The 20,441-nt window shown below is 35.8% G+C and overlaps 3 protein-coding genes across 13 annotated transcripts in view; 1 reads left to right on the plus strand and 2 right to left on the minus strand.

Moving 5' to 3' along the window:
* si:ch73-103b9.2 overlaps positions 1-3,006 on the minus strand; it is a 4,870-nt gene extending 1,864 nt beyond the window's left edge. The window contains exons 1-2 of one of the 5 annotated variants that reach the window (XM_087291404.1): positions 1,669-3,006; positions 863-1,079 (exon numbers count right to left, since the gene is read on the minus strand). In XM_087291404.1, the coding sequence (XP_087147530.1) occupies positions 863-1,057 (195 nt within the window). In that variant the 5' untranslated portion in view covers positions 1,058-1,079; positions 1,669-3,006. Of the gene's footprint in view, positions 1-862; positions 1,080-1,195; positions 1,322-1,668 lie in introns of those variants that run through there. The other 4 variants (XM_087291402.1, XM_087291403.1, XM_087291401.1 and 1 more) reach the window with 4 other exon arrangements.
* LOC101883751 (protein phosphatase 1 regulatory subunit 3E) lies at positions 2,019-7,457 on the plus strand. Its single transcript, XM_087293240.1, has one exon. The coding sequence runs from the start codon at positions 2,124-2,126 to the stop codon at positions 3,033-3,035; it is 912 nt and encodes a 303-aa protein (XP_087149366.1). The 5' UTR covers positions 2,019-2,123; the 3' UTR covers positions 3,036-7,457.
* Positions 7,458-9,538: 2,081 nt separating this feature from the next.
* The window catches only part of si:ch211-220f16.2, a 51,674-nt gene continuing 40,771 nt past the window's right edge, over positions 9,539-20,441 (minus strand). For 2 of the 7 annotated variants that reach the window (XM_087293199.1, XM_087293197.1), the window contains 7 exons: positions 17,091-20,312; positions 16,497-16,622; positions 16,258-16,389; positions 14,674-14,771; positions 13,961-14,074; positions 11,903-12,020; positions 9,539-10,421 (listed from right to left, as the gene is read on the minus strand). In XM_087293199.1, the coding sequence (XP_087149325.1) occupies positions 10,260-10,421; positions 11,903-12,020; positions 13,961-14,074; positions 14,674-14,771; positions 16,258-16,389; positions 16,497-16,622; positions 17,091-20,312 (3,972 nt within the window). In that variant the 3' untranslated portion in view covers positions 9,539-10,259. Of the gene's footprint in view, positions 10,422-10,460; positions 10,655-11,902; positions 12,021-13,960; positions 14,075-14,673; positions 14,775-16,257; positions 16,390-16,496; positions 16,623-17,090; positions 20,313-20,441 lie in introns of those variants that run through there. The other 5 variants (XM_087293198.1, XM_087293196.1, XM_087293201.1 and 2 more) reach the window with 4 other exon arrangements.

Consider the following 20,441-nt stretch of genomic DNA (forward strand, 5'->3'; position numbering starts at 1 on the left):
TTACATAAACATATTCTACCTTATGAGTTTTGTTCTAAGTATGCTTGACCATTTATTAGAATTTGGGGGAGGGGTGATATGATTATATTTTATTATAAATAATGGTAACAATGTCTGATAATTGTGTCATCAGAAAAAATAAAAATAAATAAATGACATTGTATGCATATCCTATACAGAATGTAATTAGAAGTTAAGGAGGGGAAACACAAGAAATCTTGTTTATTTTAGTGGCATGTTTATAAGATAAACTACACTGAAAATGCTAAAATATAGAGAATCTAAAAATTTGGTTCAATCTTTACAGAATAAATCTTTACAATCTTTAAGATTAAGCCAACAGTATGTTTTGCCTGTATTATACTCAAACTTGGGTTGATATAACCTAGTGTTTCCTTTTTATAGAATATACACATTAGTTGTGTTTTATGTTGTGTTGATCTGACTTACAGCATCTTCCCTGCTAGTGCAGCTCTGCATGTTTACATTGCATTGGTAATAATCTAGATTTATTGTAAATAATGAAAGAAAAAAAGAAACGCCTGGTAGTCATTATTTGTGCTCGGAAGAACAAAAAAAAAAAGACATTTGAAAAAACTGTGTATGATTAGGTATGTTTAGGAAAAATGGTCACCATCTGTTGTTTTTAAAAGTGCTATATAAATAAAGCAAACAAACAAACAATTTACTTTGTTTCACCTATACACTCTAAAATGCTAAGTAATTTCAACTCAAATATGGGTTAAATATGGACTAAATGTGAGCTATAAATTATAAATAAAAATAACCCAGTTGGAGTTGAAATAATCCAGGATTTTCAGTGTAAACATTAACTGTTTCATGTCGTGTTCATTTGACTCACAGCGTCTTCCCAGCCAGTGCGGCTCTGCAACAAATACACGTTGTTCTCAATGCAGTAATCCTCTTCACTGAGATCCAGTAACACATTGACATACTTTCTGCCCGAAGACTCAGAGTTCCTTTTTGAGCTGTCAATATTCGCCGACTGTTTTTCTGCATCAGCATCGTCTGACGCACAGCTTGCAGAGACATCCATCCTGGACAGCTTCAATCACAGCCTGAGAAACAACAAAAAGGAGATCACTTTGACTCTAACAAGTTAACGTTAGGCTACTGTTTAAGTTTTCGGATAAATGTAATAGAAGTGTTTATACATTATACAGTATAAACGTACGTTATTTTGACAGCACTAACATGACCGTAATTTGAATAGCCTACTCACGGTGGATATTAAAAGACAGTATACATTAAAGGGCCTTACACTGGTGAAGTAAACTGAGAGAACGGATGTTTGGAGTCATGTTGTCATGTCAACCGTGAAAGAATGACGTAGTGGAAAGAGAAGAGCCTTGTTTGTCGGCGTGAGCGCACTTATAAGAAGCCGGCGTCTACATTGGTTTTGGTAGTCTTACTGTTTTCAGTTGCCATTTCTTCTGTTTATCTTGCAGTCTATAAGAATATCGTCATCGTGTGTTTTGAAAAGGAATAACGTGATGCGTAAAATAGCTATGCAAAACAGAGGCACTCTCCATACTTTGCTTCTCATAGTTTCAGGTTTTACACAATAAAATACCTGAGGGACAAACGTGCATTATGAATAATACAACGGTAGTCCAAAAGCATTTCAAACCAACGTTTGACTTTTACCTTGAACTGCCCATTGCAGTGTAAGGTTACATCAACAGCGAGACGTGATCGAGCTCACGGACAGCGTGTTGCTGAGGGGGCGTGTCAGCCTGGAAAAAAAATCAACTTGGTGACGGTAAGGCTCATGAATTAATAACTACAAATGAGCCTTTCGTAATTGGTTGAAATAGACTATGGTAATGAGTGCCAGTCCGCTAGCGAATTAAAAACGCTTATTTTGGCTCATGAATATTAAGTATTTTCTGAGCGCACGACCGAGGAAGGTTATTTTGACCTAATTAATATTCAGCACCTGAGGCGTCGCCATAGTAGGATTCAGCCGGCAACAGCATCTCGGCAAAGATTGGTCCAGACATCCGCAGTACTATCAGCCAGCTTCCAGTGCCCTATGATGCGGAAGGACATCTAACGTTAGATCACGACGGAACATTTTTCAAAGGATTTTGCTGACTCTTATGGAAGCTGAGACTGTGGTAATGCTGCCTCCCAAGAACTGCATCCCCAGAAACTACAGTTGTATCGCTGGGCTTTTCGGAAGCTTGGCGACAGAGCAGAAGCTGGAGGACGGAGAAGACGACATGGAGGAAGATGAGGTCAAGAATGGAGACTGTGAAGCGTTACAAATCAACGTAGTAAATACAAAGCCGAGAGGGAGAGAGTCGTTCCTGAAGCCCCCACACAGCCCGACTCAGCGCCGCAGGTGCAAGTCTCTCCCGACATCGGCTGAAAGGGCCAAATTAGAAATCGCTAGAAGCCGGAGCCCAAGCAGTCAAAAAAAGGTGCGATTCGCAGACTCTCTGGGACTGGATCTGATTTCTGTCAAGCACTTTGATGACACGGATATGCCTGAGGTTCCAGACCGCATTATTGACAGATTCAAAAAAGCCAGAGCTTTCCACTTGAATAACTTCGACAACACGTCAAGCCAGTCTGTGTTTATGGAGCTGCTCTTTACAAACCCAGGATGCCTGCCTGACTTCCAGGACAGAGTCAGTGCAGGAAAGGTGTTGCTGGAGTCTGTTCATGCTGATGAGTTCTGCATCTCGGGGGTCGTTCGCGTTCTCAACCTGGCTTTCGAGAAAAGCGTCTATTTGAGGTACACCTTGAATAACTGGACGTCCTATACGGATATTCTGGCCTTTTACATCCCCCATTCTAATGACGGGGAGACCGACCAGTTCAGCTTCAAAATCATCACCCCGACCTTTCTGGAGTTTGGAGGAACACTTCAGTTTGCCATCAAGTACTGCGTAGGAGGTTGTGAATTTTGGGATAACAACAGTGGGAATAATTATAAAGTAAGACGCCACAGATTTAAAATTTCTCCTCCGAGGGAATGGGAGAACGGCTGGATCCATTTTATTTAATGCGCGTGTCAGCCGTTCCGCTATGACGACCCTTGGCTCATGAATATTCATTAGGCGAGCGATCCAATGAGGGACTGGGTACAGTAATAAACATGAGCTAAGCGTTCGCCATAGTAGGATTAGTATTGTCGCCAACAGTGCACCTCGAGGGAACTACTGACCTTACATGCAAACCGTATGTAGCATATACGTAAATCGTACACGTTCATTGTTTGTTGGTCATTGTTTTACCAGTGTCAGTAGATGGAAAATGAAATGGATGCCAGATGTACGACCACTAGTTGAGGAATGTAATTTGAGGTGTAAAGCACTGTTTAGCTAAGGCAGCCTTCTACATGGATGGCCACAGAAACAAAACCCATCCTGTGTTCATTGAATTGAGCAGCACATGATCCTTTTTGGCTTCAGCTTCACTGCATGTGCTGTAATAGGATATTGTGTAATTATTACATAATCCTCAGTGTGCTTCCTACCCTTCAGAACAAGTGTAATCATATCGCTTCAGCGTCACTGTTGCACATCAAAATGTGGCTGTAAGTGTTTAGGCTCCATTGGAGAAAGATTGTTTTTGACATCCCTAATAATAAGTCAGACCTTCTAGAAAAAATACAGAGCCCCTGTGGTGTCTTGCTGTCTAAGCCTTGTGCATCTACTGTATGAATTGTTCACACTATTTTTCTCCCTCGGGAAACAAATACACCAATTTGTATTTTACTTTCAGTGTTTAAAAATCACTTTTTTTTTTTGAAGAAATCTGATAATTACTACTTAATACAACTCAACTGTTAAAAATGTAAAAATACAAGTTAAGAAGAATAGATGTAGGCTGTTGTATAAAACTGCTTTACTTTCATATTAGGAATAAACAATACTATGGAAGACAATGGCTACCATTTTCCAATATTCGTCCAAATATCTTCAAATAATTTAAAAGATTTGAGGGTGAACTGTCCACTTAACTGCAATAAGACTGGTGGAGGATGAAGTGGGAAAACAACCTTGTAGTCTCCAGTGCCACCATTTCCCTGTCTACACTTCATCCTACGTAACACTTTCCAAAGTACAGAGTCAGGTGCTGCTAAGATAAGGCTAAAGCCCAACAACACCACAAGCTGAAGTGTTATGGATTTTTTCAATATTTAATGGACAGATTAGTTTGAGTGCCTCCTGAGCATCTCTTCCCCTTATACTGCTGTTTAAAGAATTGTTCAGAAATTAGCAGTTATTTGAGGAGATATCCTAAAAGGTCAGTCTAACTCATGTGCTTAAAAGCACCATTACTCAAGGGTCATTCTCAAATCTCAATAGTGACAAATGTATTGATTTTTCTATTAACAGGGGTTTGTCTTTCAGTCTTTATAAACTAGCAAAGCCTCAGAGAACCTGACACTTGCACCTCCGGGGACTCCATGTACCAGTTGCAGATGGAGAAAATGGTGGCACTGAGTGTTGCAGATAATGCACGGCTTTTACAAAAGTCCAATTTGTTAGCAACATCTACAAATCACCTTTTAATTACAAGCTTTATTGTAATGATATTTGAAATTAGAAAAATGTGCTTGGGAAAAAAATAATTTGATCAGAATATTGAATTGCCTAGTAAATATGCATGCACTGTATGTCTATATAGTTTTTGTTTTTTTTAAGAAAGGAATTTGCATGACAGCATGACACCGATGTGGCTCTGAAGAGTTTGTCGAGTTGTAAAAAGGAACAAAAGAGGAATACTGTAGATGGCTGAGGGATAGATTAATTATTGCCATCAAATAATTGGTTGAACCGATCTCATGAGGAAGAGTAACTATTTTACATGTTGTTAGAAAAGTGTCCAATTTGTTCAAATTAAGAAATGTACGACGTGTCCCTAAATTACTTTGGAATGAACAAATAATACTAAAATGTGTGAATAGAAATGTTCAAATTAGCCGGTAAATAAAAAAGCTATGAATTGCCATGGGATTCCTATGAATTAATCTTGCTGTAGGACTAGCTGGTGCTGCATATAAATGTTAGTTGCTGTCATTTTCAACATAATCTTCAAGTCGTTCCAGTCTTGTTTTACACATATTTTCAATCTATTTATTTGGCAGCTGTTCAGTAAGTAGGATAATGTAGAGTCATTATCACAAAACAATCCCCTCAATATAAATCAGGGGTGTTATTTTCAGCAGGTTATTGTACATTGATAACCGGAGATAACAAATGAATATACGTCAAAAAATATCTATACCTATGTATATGTATATAAAATCAAATATTTAAAATATATTCCTTACGTTAGACCAAATACATATCTACTGTGAAGAACACTTCCAACATTTCCAAGTTTATTTTTGAATCAGATGACAACTTTTTAAGATGTATTTTTTTGGAACAAAACCAAATATTTTCAGGTAGTTGATGACTATAAAGCCCAGACCTTAATAAAATAGGCTGTTATACTGAAGTTAGCTTTCGTGCTGAAAGTGTTTTAATATACCTCACATTGTGTAAGCAAGTAAGAGTGAATTTTAATAACATGGGTGTGAAGGATTAGTGAAGTATTTCATGTCATTAGAAATTTGTTAAATGCTTTCAAAAGGTTGGAGTGGCGAGCAGTTAGTGAGCAGCTAGTTTTACGAGCTATTAGTTTTATTAGTTAGCAGTTAGGTTTGTGTCAGTGGAGCTCAGCTATAAGGTTGCAGGGCAGATTAAATTGCTTCCTGATCCTCTTGTTTTTGCCACAGGTACCCTGTAAAGCGATTAATTACCTGAGTAAACTCGTTGCCTTAAAAGCAACAAGTTGACTTTACTTAAAGTGTCACTATTATTGATTTCTTTTTAAAGTACCTTCCATGCAGTGTGTAACACTGCTCTAAGTGTACATTTGAGTTTTAAACCTAAACATTGTCTGTGTATAAAGTTATTGACTTTCAAAAAATAGTCGACTAATATAAATCAAATGAATCTTTAGCTGTTTCCAACATGCGCTGCACGCAGTAGACCAATCACAACAGACTGGGTCATGGGACCAACCATCGCAGATTAGCATCATGTAATGGAAGGGTTTAGAAAATGACTCACATCATCAAAGTCATATGGGATTCATTACGATAATTTAAATGCAAATTATTAGACAACAAAAATGTTTGTTTTTTCCTTTTGACCTTGCATGCAGTGTTGTTGGGCACTCCCCAAACCAAAATATTAACCTTTTATAATGCATAATATAGGATCATTAAACAAAATTGTAAACCCATTGTAACTGTTAATATGATATTTTATGTTTTATAATTATGGACCTAGTTCATTTACTTAATAATTTTAGGGAAATGAGCTTACTCACTTTTTAAAGTAAAGTCAACTAATAGCTTTTTACAGTGTAATGGTTGAAAGAAAATCATGCCACTCGAAGCAGCACATTTTATCAGTGCCCTATAAACTATATTTGACATTTGTTAAAAATGTTAAGCACTTTCATTTAAGGCTTTTGTGTCTTCAGCAGCACTTTGAGATGTTTATTACTGAATGACAAACGATTGTAAAGCCTTTCACAAAGTAAAGTGTCTGCCCTTCGAAAAGACTTACAGTGCATTCAGAAAGAATTCAGACATCCTCAGTTTTCACCCTTTGTGCAGACTGATATGAGAATGAATTATTTGAAGCAATAGCGTGCGGTCACATCAGTGAATTTGAATTCACAAAGAAATCACTCTCAAACATGGCAGCTTTTCTATTAGTCAGTGAGTGAAATCTGCATTTTCATCCTCATTTAGAACATCCCCCAGATTACAATATTTCCTGTACGCACGACTGCATTTTGACCACTAGATGAAATAATAAGAAATGTGAAAGAAGTCTGAATACTTTTTGAATGCTCTAAATATGACTTGCGCACAAATGAACACGCTGCTGCCATTTTGTTTAACACAACTAGAAGCTAAATATATCCAAAGCCATGCTTTAATATTATCTTCATCATATTTCTTAGTCCTTTTCAATCGTTGTAAAAAAAGAACAGTTTGAAGGCTAACAGATGGAATGATTATGTTGTTGTTTTTTTCTGTGATATATTTATTGTTTGAACAGTAACTTTAGCTTTGTGGAAGAAAAACACCTACACTTGTTGTTTTACCAGTTATTCATTGTGTTTGTTTTCACCTATGCAATACCTGTCTTTGGCATTGTATCTGCGTCTTGTTAATCATTGTTTTAATTTTGAACAGTGGTGTCGTATGTCCTCTGCATGTGGAGAAATCCTGCGTTTTTATTTATATAGTGAAAGTCTAGCAAGCTGAACAGAGTATTGAACATTTTGAGGTAGCAAAATTCACTGTGTAATACCTCATTTCTCCTTCAGCTTTACGCACTGTGTTGTGTTGATGGGAAAGATCACGCCTCGGTTTTCTGTATTTGCTAATAAAATTCTGTTGTGGTAGAAAATGCGGAAGTGTAATCATTTGTTGACCTTTGTGAGTAAACATGAGCTCCATGTTTTGATCAAGTACAAAAATGCACAAATTAAGGAGTTGGTATATTGCCGAATCGTTTTCACCTATTATTACATTAAACATTTAATTAGTTTTATGTTTGACAATCTATATTTTGTGCAGTTTTCAATTCGTTTTAGGAAGTATTAATATTATGCACAAAAAAAAATGTACAAATACAAATGATAGTTTTTGGTTGTAATTGTTATTTTAACATTAGCCAATATTGTTTCGAAATTGATAATAAAAGCAACACGCGCACACACACACACACACACACACACACACACACACACACACACACACACACACACACACACACAATACCAATGGCAGATACATCTGGTCACACAACCCTTACTTATAACTTTGACACCGTTTACACAATGTAAAAAAAAATGCCTCTTTGGCAATTCTTTAAAAGAAAAGTTAATCATTCAAAATATGTAATTTCTAGAATATGACATCTTTAAAATATCATTGACTCACTCAAGGACCCAATAGGGCTAGTGGTCAACTAAAGCAAATCTCATTGGTTTAACATTGCAGTTGGAATTTGGGATTGCCATGAACCCTCATCCTCTATAGGCAAGATGGTCCAGAGATGTTCAAAGTCCAGAGGAAAAAAAAAAAATATATATATATATATATATATATATATATATATATATATATATATATATATATATATAAATATATACACACATATATATATATATATATATATATATATATATATATATATATATATATATATATATATATATATATATATATGTATGTGTATATATTTATATATATATATATATATATATATATATATATATATATATATATATATATATATATATATGTATGTGTATATATTTATATATATATATATATATATATATATATATATATATATATATATATATATATATATATATATATATATATTTATATATATATATATATATTTCAAAACATTCCATGCAACTTCACAGTGGTTCAAACAGTGATTCAACTGTGATCATATGAATCTCCAAGAACACTTTTGTGCACCAAAAAAAACTTTGTTTTGCCCACGAATCAGAATAGAGCGTGCTGTGTTGCAACTACAAAGGCAAATACAACATTGTATCTAATTGCCATTTTTCTGATCAAAATTGTGATTAACTACCGTTTCATAAGTGCACAGGTTTGTGTGATGGTTTTAACAGAGCCAAAGAAAAACCAAGCATAATAACAGAATATGCTACACTATGCAACTGCTTATTTAAAACCTCTTAAACATTGTTTCTGTTTTTTTTAACAAAGTCAGTTGTCATGACAAATTAAGAAAATAGCTAGAGTATCTTAAATAAAATAAATTATTTATACACAATGTTTTAAAAATCAAAACAAACTAAAGAACAATATATCATATCAGTTAAACACAGACGAGAACCTGCATTAAGGTTGAAATGATACCAAGCATTTTTGACAATTAAAGTGCAAAGAACACAAATAATTCTAAAGTCAAAAGGTCGACAATAAAACCTTCACGTTTAGATTGTTAAATTTTTCATATAGTTTAGGATAATGTGCTGACGTACCGTCAACAACTATATGCTTGTTATCACATTTAATAGAGCATCAAAATAATCGCAACCTTTCAATTTGAGATTTCTGGTTTAGAAACAAATCACGTGGGCCTAATTGTTACTATAGTCAATGCGCACCCTGAGCTACATATGGGAGAAAAACAAAGAATCAGTTAAATTAATAATACAAATGTCACAAGGCAGCACAGTGGCTCAGTGGTTAGCAATGTTGCAAGAAAGTCGCTGGTTCGATTCACCAAGAGGCATTTCTGTGTGAAGTTTGGGTGTTCTGCCCATGTTCGCGTGAGTTCCTTCTGTTTGCTTTAGTCCAAAGATATAAGATATAGGGGAACTGCATAAACTAAATTTGCTGTAGTGTAAAATGTTCCCAGGCAACCCCAAATAAATTAAGGACTAACCCGAAGGAAAAATGAATAAATGTAACAACAACAACAAAACACAAAGCATGGAAAATCTCAGTAGTTTAATTAAACAAAGACTCACTCTTTTTCCTCATACACTCCATTTACAGATTGTATTGCACAATAGAGTAGTGTGACAGATTTGCAAAATAATCTTACATTGTAGCTCAGCAAACACACAAATCACAGTTCCATAGTAAATCATTCAACAAGCAAAATAACTCAAAAATCATGGTATAAATCCAGTGTTTCTGCATTCCAATAATCAGAATCCCACTAAAGCATATGTGTAAAGCTTCTAACAATGTTAGTCTCCTTGCTTAAAGGCCTGCAAAACATCACACGTATTAAGCATACAAATAAAACTCCATATTCTCTCTTTACAGATACAACATCATAAATTACTTTTAAATCTCCCGTTCATTTACAGTGCAGACAAACAAGATTGACATTCATCTTCAATTCTATTTTACAGGGCAGCTCATGAAAAACATAATAGCTTAACTAAATTTAAGATTTCAGTGCATAGCCGTTGCATCAGATCATCTAAAATCTGCGTACCTCTTCTTCTAAACGCTGGTGTTGAAGTGTGTGTGGAAACCAGTGTCGTGATACAGCAGCTTCCAGTTTATGATTGACACCATTCCACTTTAAATCAACTGAGCCAGCGTATAAACAGACACTCCTACACTGTTTATCTAGAGCGGAAGCTTCTGGATCCACTAATTAAGTCTGTTTGTGCAAATGTGATTTGGTGAGAATTGCTCTTCATAGAGATGAACCGAGGCACATGAAAACCAGCACATGAAGCATGAGAATGTACCCGATGAATAAGTAGCGGGATTTGGCTCTGGATTTTAGGAGTCTTGAACAGCTGTATGTGCTTCTTCCTTTGAGCCAACGTTGACACAAGTGAACCCCGCTTTTCATCTGAAAAAGTGTCGCAAGAAATTTAGTCACACTCAAAACAGCCATCCAGCATTACCACATAACCTCAATTTAAATGCAAGCATAAATCAGAAAATTTAGATTCATGAGGTACAGTTGCGAGAAAACGGTTTGTGAACCCTTTGGAATTACCTGGATTTCTGGCTTGATTACTCATAATTTGTAGACTTATCTTCATCTAAATCACAATTAAAGACAAACACTTTCTGACTACACTAATGACAGACAAACAAGAAGACATGAAGAGTGATCAATGACAAGGCTGGCTCGAGGAAGTTTGCAGTTTTATTTCTTTTTGTTGCAACTGTAGTTCTCTGCAGAATGATCACATTGCTTCAATATCAAGCCAGGAATGGATTTGAATTTAAAAATGCTTAAATGAAAATGCATACATTTTAAAATGAACATATAAAATATATAGTTTAATAAACTTATTCTCCGATAAGAAATAAAAATGCATAAACTACAATGGAAACACATTTACAGAATAAATAATAATAAACTTATTACAGAATAAGTACATGCATCAAAAAAAGTCATGAGATTTTGATTTAGGAGAACATGTGATAAAAATGGGTGCCTTAGGACAGCATTAATGGACAAACCAGTCTGAAATGTTGTTTTTGCCATTATGAAATGCCTTAGACAAAGTCCACCAAGAGTGGTCTCATGGCTCCAAATGCCACCGTGCATTTATTGCATTTCATCTGAGGTGCAGGTACTTTCCTACCACAGCAAATTCCTTTTTTTGTTGTTCTTTTGTTGCCCGTTTATCATAAAGTGACAAATTATTGGATGGAAATGTTGTTTTATTAGCAAATTTTTTATGCAATATTACAGTTTTGCTTATGTCTAATTAGCATCTGTGGATGGAAACATAACTACTCACTTTGCAAAACGCAAGCAGAACACATCTTGAGAGTCTAGAGGCATGTTTTGCCAAGCCAGATCAAGTTAGCGATTGTCAGATTTTAAAATAAATTAATAGCTTTAATATTACAGTAAACTATTAAATATAAGTAAATAAAGTTTGCTTTAATGCATAAATGACAGTCTTTTGGACTGTTTATAAACCTACATTGTTAAACTGCTGAAATAATATTTGCTTTCTCAATATTTTGATATGTATTTCTGGCTTCTAAATACATTTAAATTGATAATATTTCTGATGACGACAGCGCTTAATCTTCAAAAAACAAGTGAACTGCACTGACTCTTTCTCCAGAGAAATTTATCAAACTGACACTTTGATTTATCGTGTGTATTCCTGTTTGCTGCATGTATGTTTTACAGCCGCATGTGCTCCAGAGTTAATTTAAAATCTCTGGGTTAAAGCCAGCAAAACGTTAATTTTTGTTATTATTAAAAATTAATAATAATAATAAATTATAATTTTACAATTGTAGCTATATCACACACACCCCTATGTGGAAACTTCATACATTTATTCAGACATACAGTACCTTGTGCATAAATAGGCGTCGGTTTGGGCGAATAATAAGTTCTTCAAACTGTTCTTCATCTTTTTCCAGCTGTATACTGAAGTCTGGTTGAGAACGCCTTGACTGATTTGCCTCCATGCTGAAAGAAACACAACAACGCATATCAAATGGTGTATAAAACACTAGCACAGTCAAGCTAGCAGTAAAATAACTTTGAATAAGTACAGTATAAAGATATTTCTTTCATATCATGATCAACAGTAGTCCTTGACCTGGGTACATTCCCCCATATATTAATGACTGATATTTCCTAATCATGTGAAAAAGAGATTTCCATAGAACTGCTTATATAGGAGCAATGAAATTAAAGTTTGTAGGCATACCACTAGTTTTAGTTGGAAATACCATCTCAACTGCCATATAGGAGAACTATTTGTTCATTTTACACATTTAAGTTGAGCTCACTAGGATGCACTACACCAGGGGTGGTCAACCTAGTTCTTGGAGATCTACCTTCCTGCATATTTCAGCTACAACCCCTAGCAAACACACCTGTCTTTAATTATCAAGTGCTGTTGAGGACCTAATTAATAGACTCAGGTGTGTTTTATCAGGGTTGGAGCTGAACTCTGTAGGAAGGCAGACCTCCTGGAACAGGGTTGAGCTCCCCTGCACTACACTCTCCATTTCTTTCATAAGATAAATAGTTGTCTGATCATCGGAGATTTCAGTTTAGATATAAAGACTAGTATCATTTTGGGAATGAGAGATTTTTGGAGAAGACATTTGATAGTTTTACAGCACAACCAGGGTATTTATTAGCATTGTTTTTTCTTCTTTTTAACTTACTTTTGTATCTGGAAATGTCAAATTTAAGCTGCACTCGGACTGCACTTTTCACTCCATTTATTTGCATTTAAATGTATGAGAATGCAGCAGACTGGAAATGTTTCACATGTTACTGCTTTCGAAAGTTCAGGTTTAATAACCTCTGACCTGCGATATTGCATCAAGTGAATACGTGAGACCAATAAAAAAAAAAAAAAGAATGAACCGTCTATGTAGAAATTTTAAATATGGAGCAATTGTTTGTTTTATCAGAGTTAAATTATCTTGTTTTATTCTGCCCCTTTTTGCTCAAACGCTAGTGACCGTGGCTTTACGCCTATTTCACTCTGGATGTGCTAGCAGAGAAGCAGAAGTGCAGAAAGTGTGAATATGCAGAGCAGAAGCTGCACACACATTCAGACTGGCAGTGTTTGTCACAGCTAAACCATAACTTGTGTACTACAAATAGAGACAGACATCACCCACGGTGTCACCCTATTCAGGTGGTCTAACTCAAGGACTGACTGTAACATGCATACAATAAAGACAGTTTGAATAATTTAAGTACTATGGAAGTCAATGGTTACAGGTTTTCTGCAAAATATCTTCCTTCGTGTTTAAAATAGGAAAGAATCTGCACATTTTACAATTTCCCTTGAGTTTAACGGTTCAGTTTTACCATTTTTTAATCCATTCAGCCAATCTCTGTGTCTGATGAGAGCACTAGTTTAGCTTAGCATATATGATTTTTCTGGATTAGACCATAAGCTTCTCATATATTAGCATCTTCCATTCGCAATGATATTATGCAGGGCTGTTACCTAGCTGGGGACTATTTTCAAGCTCTGCGTAATATCACTGGCCATGGCACTGCAGCAAATCTCCTTGATCATTACACCAAAATGATAGTATAGTTCCTAGCCACACCAACCTAGAAAATAGCAACATTTTATTTTTGATTCTATGATTTACGCTAAGCTAAAATGCTCCCGCCATATTCTGAGTGTATTCAAAAATGGTAAAAGTGGACCTTTTAAATCTAGGTGACTTGTAAAATGAGCCTATTCCGAAAAAAGAGGTTTCTTGAAGTTAAAATGATGACAGAATTTTCAGTTTTGGTGTTTAAAGTTTAATTCATCTCAAACCTGTAGTGTGAAACTAATCATAAGTAGACTATAATGACATTAGCTATTTTAATAAAGTATACGGTGTTATCACAATTTGAAATATTCATTAAAGAGCTTTTATTACCTTACAACTCTCTGTTCTGTCAACCGCAAAGCTTCTTCTGCGACCTCTCTTCTTGATCTTTCCTCCTCTAATCTAGAGTTTAACTGTGACAGGTGAATCTCTGCCTCAGAAAGCCTGGACGAAACATTCAGAAGAAAAAAAAGACAAACAATGAGAATTTCACACATCTAAAATCTAAAAACAGCTGCACGGTGGCGCAGTGGGTAGCACGTTTGCCTCACAGCAAGAAGGTCGCTGGTTCAAGCCTCAGCTGGGTCAGTTGGCTTTGGAGTTTGCATGTTCTCCACGTGTTTGCATAGGTTTCCTCCGAGTGCTTCAGTTACCCCACAAGTCCAAAGACATGCGCTACAGGTGAATTAGGTAAGCTAAATTGTCTGTAGAGAATGTGCGTGAATGAGTGTGTATGGATGTTTCCCAGAGATGGGTCCCAGCTGGAAGGGCATCCACTGCGTAAAGAATATGCTAGATAAGTTAGCAGTTCATTCTGCTGTGGTGACCCCAGATTAATAAAGGGACTAAGCAGAAAAGAAATCTAATGAATGAAAATTTAAAAACACTGAGTCTCAATCATTAACCGTATAAAACTGCATATAAACATTTTCATGAACATATCATTATTCACCTGAACTTTCGACAAACCTTGCAAAAGAAGGTAAAATGTGCTTACAGATATGAATATTGTATGCAGTTATTAGTGAATTTCTTAGACAAACCTCATCCTGAGATCTCTGCTGTCTGATCCAACTTGGTTGACAGTGGAACTGATTGGTTCCTGAGGAGCTCCTGGTGGAACTTCTCCGTAGACTGAACCCTGCTGAGAAACAAGCAGACTTAAACCTCTTACAGATTTAATTCTCATTTTATTTTAAGGTCCTTTTGTACCTGTTCCGCTTTAGAGGCCAAGCACCAATAGTTTAAGCAAATTTTCCAAATAAATACCACCTGACTACAGTCCCCAGTACAAACTAAATTATTTTTCATTTTTCCATTAAAGGCAAAAATATGTTTGAAAAGCCGGTGTTGGTATTCCGGTGTTTAAACCTACCGATACCCCAGTGCTGCAGCAGGTGGGGTTGTAAATATGTCACGCTACTTGCATATACACCTAAACACACATAAACAGTTTCATAAAAATGTGACATGAGTAGCACCACCGCATCATGTCACCTCTTTATATTGCTTTCTATTTGCTGTAGAGTGACCCCAAATGGAACAATTTTTAGAACTTTATAAGATGTGATATAAATTGGTGGTGGTTCTCATCTGGTGTGACCCCTTCTGAGTCCTTAAAGTCTCTCCATGATCAATGGCACAAGTATGGATAGATCTGTACCAGCTTTGCTACTCGACCCTCCAGTGTAATCATTTTGCCAACTTAGTATTATTGTGTTGGATGTTGTTCTCCTGCTTGACCTCCTTGAATATGAGATAGGAATTAATCAGAGTTCCAGAACACACCCACTGATAGTGTGATTGAGACTGCCAACGGAAGCTCAAAAGTGTTTAGTAAGTAAAACAAACTCGCCCAAAAGTTAGCTTTGAGGTTATTTCAGCAGTTCAAAATGCTCACCGAAGGCTAACATTTTTTTGGCCAAACTTTGTTCGAAATTACTTCATTTGAGTTTGTCTTCGATTTCATGTTTGCTGTACACTGGGACCTCTAAAGATTACATTGAGTCAAAACTAAAAATAAATTACAAGAGCCCATGGTTGTAGCTAAAAAAATATTTGTTGATGTTCAACTAAAGATAAAAGGAACTTTCATCATGAATAGCCTAAGGATGAGTAAATTAACAGACAAGTTCCACTATTGGGTGAAGTATTCCTTTAAGTACACATTGCATTGGTGTCATTTTTTAGTCAAATTATTTATATTAAAAGAAGATCTCTAAATGAAACAAAACACTTACAAACATTCAAAACGTGTAATTTAGTTTCTCTCACACTACAAAAAACATGCAACTAAGAGCAGAAGAAGAAATAAAAATTAAATATAAGTATAAAAAAACACCATTTATTACAAACAAAACTTATAAAACCTTAGCTTAACTTTTAAATGCAAAACTGGAATCAAAAGTGTGCTGTAATACAAATATTCAAGTGACTCTCTCATTTGACCCAAATCCAAATATGTGGAATTAAAATGTTGTAAATGTAGAGGTTTTACCCTTAAAGTAAGTGTAATTTCCTTAGCTTGTCTTTGATTTAAAAATAATGTTTAATGGAAAATAAAATGATCATAGTAGTTATGCTAGAGTATTTCAGATCTATATTCAAATAAATACCCATATAGTCACCTGTGTGGGTGACAACTGGTTTTGAACTTGTCTCTCCAGCCAATAGCAGCGATTCTGGAGCTCACTAACACTCTGTTGTGTGTCTTTGAGCATCCTGGAAACCCCTTCTTTTTCTTCAATTGTCTGCTGCAACTAGTGCAAATATAATACATGCACAAACATATTCAATACACATAACAAACTCAATCCAGTAAATATAAGACTACATTAATTTCCAAGTGACATATTAGGATGTATACCTTGATGTTGAGCTGTTGGAGGCCACATTCTCTTTGCTGAATCTCTAGCTGGCATTGCTGCAGATGGCCATTCAACTGGACCCATTGATCTGAAGATGCTTCTTTACCCTGCAAAGCCATAAACTCCTGCAGATACGCAGACAAATGTCAATTATTTGTTTTCGAAAAACTGAAATAAAGGTGTCATTAAAAGCACCTTGTCTCCTAATCGAATTAATGGTTAACTGAGTGGCTACTGTTCTGGAAGTTAAAAACGGTCCTACAGGTTATTAACAAGGCAGACATAATGTAAAGGCTCATCAAACCTAAACTCTTGTCAATAGCCCTTTAAAGATATCCCAGATTTTCTGACCTCCAAGCAAGACAACTCAAATTAGAATCATGCATTAAACTTCCCTGTCTTTGGGGAAGATTTTGTCTAGAAGGCATACAGTATAATTAAGGCATATACCTGGTATACTTCAAATTAAGTTATTACTTGTTCTTCACTTTAGAGAAAAAATAAGTTTGAAAACAACGAGTCAAGAACAAGATATTTAAAATTTTAATACTGTCCTTATTTTATCCAACATTTGTTTCACATCTAGGACTTACCATCTTGTGAAGTTTCTTTTTCTCCATTGCCTGAACTTCCTCCACTTTATTCATGGTGGTAGATCGCCAGTTGTGTTGTTGATCCTGAGTTGTCTGAATCTGATAACTGGAAGTTCTGAGGATGTCTTCCTTTTCCAGGATCAATTTACGGACCTCTTCTTCCTTTAATGATTTTTCATTTAAAACTTTCAGCAGCTCTTGTTTAGTCAAATCACATTCCTGTTGAAGATTCTTGTAGAGTTCATCCAGTTTCTGCATCTGCGATTGAGCAGCAAATGTCACTTGTTCCTTCTTAGTTTGTGTTTCCCTGAGTTGTTTGATTTCTGAGGTTAATTGCTTTATTTGACAGTTCAGTTGTGAAACTGTGCTTTCCAGTTCTGATGCACTACTTTGCAAGCACATATACTTCTCTTTCTCCTGCATCAATAAGGAATCCTTTTCAGTAATGATGCTTATGAGCTGGTTCATTTTTTCTTGTAAGTTTTGTATCTCTCTCTGAAATTGAGCAGTCGCAACCATTTCTGATTTCAGTCTAGATTCACAAGCCTCCGATTGTGCCAATAATGTTGTCTTAACCAAAGAAAACTCTTTATCTTTGTCTTCCAAAGCTGTCCGTAAACTTTGATTCTCTTCCTGAAGCTTTAAGATTCTCTGTTTGATTTGGCCCTCACTTTCCAACAGTTTGGCTTGCATGTTATTTACATGCATCTCCTGTGTCTGGAAAACATCTTCTTTGTCCCGCAGAGTAAGTTGTAAAGCTTCAAGCTGAGAGTGCTCCGATTTGAACTTCTCTTCCAAAGATCCCAGTTTGACTCTTTTGCTCTCCAACTCATTTTGTAGTGAAGTGATCATCTCTTTTTGTCTAACCATTTCTGTCATTGAATTCTTTAGTTCTGATTTAATTATACTGTTTTGATCATTCATTGCCTGACCACTGTCCTGATATTCCACAAGCTCTATTTGTTTCTGCATCAGCTCCTCTTTGAGTCTTGCACTTTCAGATAGATGCCTCTCTAAAGTGTCCTTTAAGTTTGCATTATCAGATTCAAGCTTCGCTATGCTTGCATTCATAAGACCAAGTTGACTAGTAAGTGAAACCAATGTCTCATTTCTTTTACACAGTTCCTCTAAATGGTTTTGGCATTCAAGGTTTTTCTCTCTTAAAGTGTTTTCTTTCTCTTCTAAAGCCTGGTTCAGTCTGGAGCACTCCACTTTCAGAGAGCTTATCTCTTGTTGAGAGGTAAAAACAAGTTCTCTTTCATGACCAAGTTCCTTCTGAAGTAAAACACATGCGTTTGATTCTTTCTGCAGCAGAGTGTCTTTCTCTGTCAGGCCTGATTTATGTTTAAAAGCTTGTTCTTGAAGTACAGATATGTTATCTTGTAAATGCTTGAACTGCTGCTGGTAAGCTTCAATTTGCATACGTTGGTCTGTTAAGATCTTTTCTTTTTCGAGCATAATATTTTTACACTTAACAACTTCGGAATTGGAGGATTCGAGTTTCCTTTTAAGGTGATCTACTTCTTCTTTGGTCTCGCTGAGACCTTGTGTGAGGTCTGTGCATTCTGAAGACTTCTTCTGTAACATCTCAGCATTGGCCTGCAGTTTCTGTTCAATAACTTTGTGCTCCTCCACTTGCAAAAGCAAATCTTCTTTGGCCTTAAGTAAGCCTTCTATAATTTTATGGTTTTCCACATCCTGTGTCTCGAAAAACTGGATTTTGTTTTGTAAAGTCTCTCTCTCCTTTGTTGTTTCTGTAAGTGATTTCATCTGTTCATTTATTTGTCTCTGAAGGGAACCATTCTGTTCATCCAGACTAACAATTTGAGAAGCAAGTTTTTCATTTTCCTTAAGAGTTATCGTGATCTTGTTATTTAAGTCAGATACGGCCTGGGTTAATACAAGCGCTTCCTTTTGTTTCTCGTCCAATATTTCTTGCAATTGTTGATTTTGTTTAATCAACGCATTATGAAGCTCTACAACACCATCTTTTTCTAATGAAATCTCAGTTATAGACTGTTTGTTTTTTTCAAGTTCTTTCTTCAAGTCAGCCTCTCTAAGATATAGCTCTTCCTTATCTCTCTGAAAGTCACTTATTGTTTTAACACTTTCTGAAAGCTGCAGTTCAATTTGAGATATTTTGTTTAACAATCTCTTCTTTTCTTCTGAAACATCAGAGAGAGACTGGACTCTAGTCTCAATTTCAACCCTTAAATGACAATTGTCACTTTCGAGACTTTTGACTTGAAAAATTAAGCTGGAATTCTGATCTTGCAGGGCTTGTATTTCGATCGCAGCACTGTCCAGGAGCTGCTTTTGGCTTGCAAGCTCTCCCAAATTCTGCTCAAGTGACTCTTTAAGTTTCTGGTTGTCATTCTTTACAGATTTAACACTATCAATTTCACAAGACAAACTTTTCTCAAGGTGTTCTTTGGCTTCATCTCGAATCGTGAGTTCTGAGTTAAATCGATCCCTCTCAACTACTAGCTCCTCTTGAACAATCTTTAACTTCTGCTCCAATGAAAAGATTACCTCTGACTTGTCTTGGATGTCTTGCTTAAGCTGTTCTTGACAGGCAACCTGCTCCTCGATTGTTTTAGAAAACCTCAGAAGCTCACTTTTTTGTTTGCTGACTTCAGAAAGCAACTTGTTGCGTTCTTCCTTGAGGAAATCTTTTTCATGCACTTGTTCCCCGTCTGACTGCGGTTCTTTCAGATTAATTTGCAGCTTTTGTATTTCCATGCGAAGATCCTGAATTATTTTCTTGTCATCTTCTGTTTGCTTTATAAAGTCTTTAATTTCATTACTCCTCGACTCACTTTCTTTTTTGGCCACCTTTAGATCGCTTTCGGTTTTCTTCAACTGTTCAATCAGCTTAGGTATTAATATATTGAAGAACTGCTGGTCGGAAAGCTGCGGGTCTCTAAAGATTTGAACATTTTCTTCGACTTTAGTCAGCACATCCTCTTTGAGCTTCATTTCTTGTTTTAGTTCATGGATCTGCTCAGAATATTCTGCCATGCTGGATGATAGAGCCAGTATTTCTTTGTCCTTGTCAGTGATGACATCTTGAAGTCTATCAATTTCGCGCTCACAGCTCTGCAAGTCATGAACCAGCTGTGCTCTTTCTTCCAAATGAACTGTGTTCAGTCTGTCAAGTTCATCATTTGTTTGAACCAAATCACTCTGTAATGATTCTATAGCTGTATCTTGTTTCTGTGACTAAAAAAAGAATATTGAAAATAATACTTTAGACAACATCTATATATACGATTATGTATTAGGTCAAAATATAAATATCAAACAAAATCAAAACAAAAAATATTGATGTAAATGGTCATGTTTGTAAGA

The sequence above is a fragment of the Danio rerio genome, chromosome 18 (genome assembly GCF_052040795.2).
Source record: "Danio rerio strain M-AB ecotype USA chromosome 18, GRCz13ab, whole genome shotgun sequence".
In the NCBI taxonomy this organism is placed as follows: domain Eukaryota; kingdom Metazoa; phylum Chordata; class Actinopteri; order Cypriniformes; family Danionidae; genus Danio; species Danio rerio.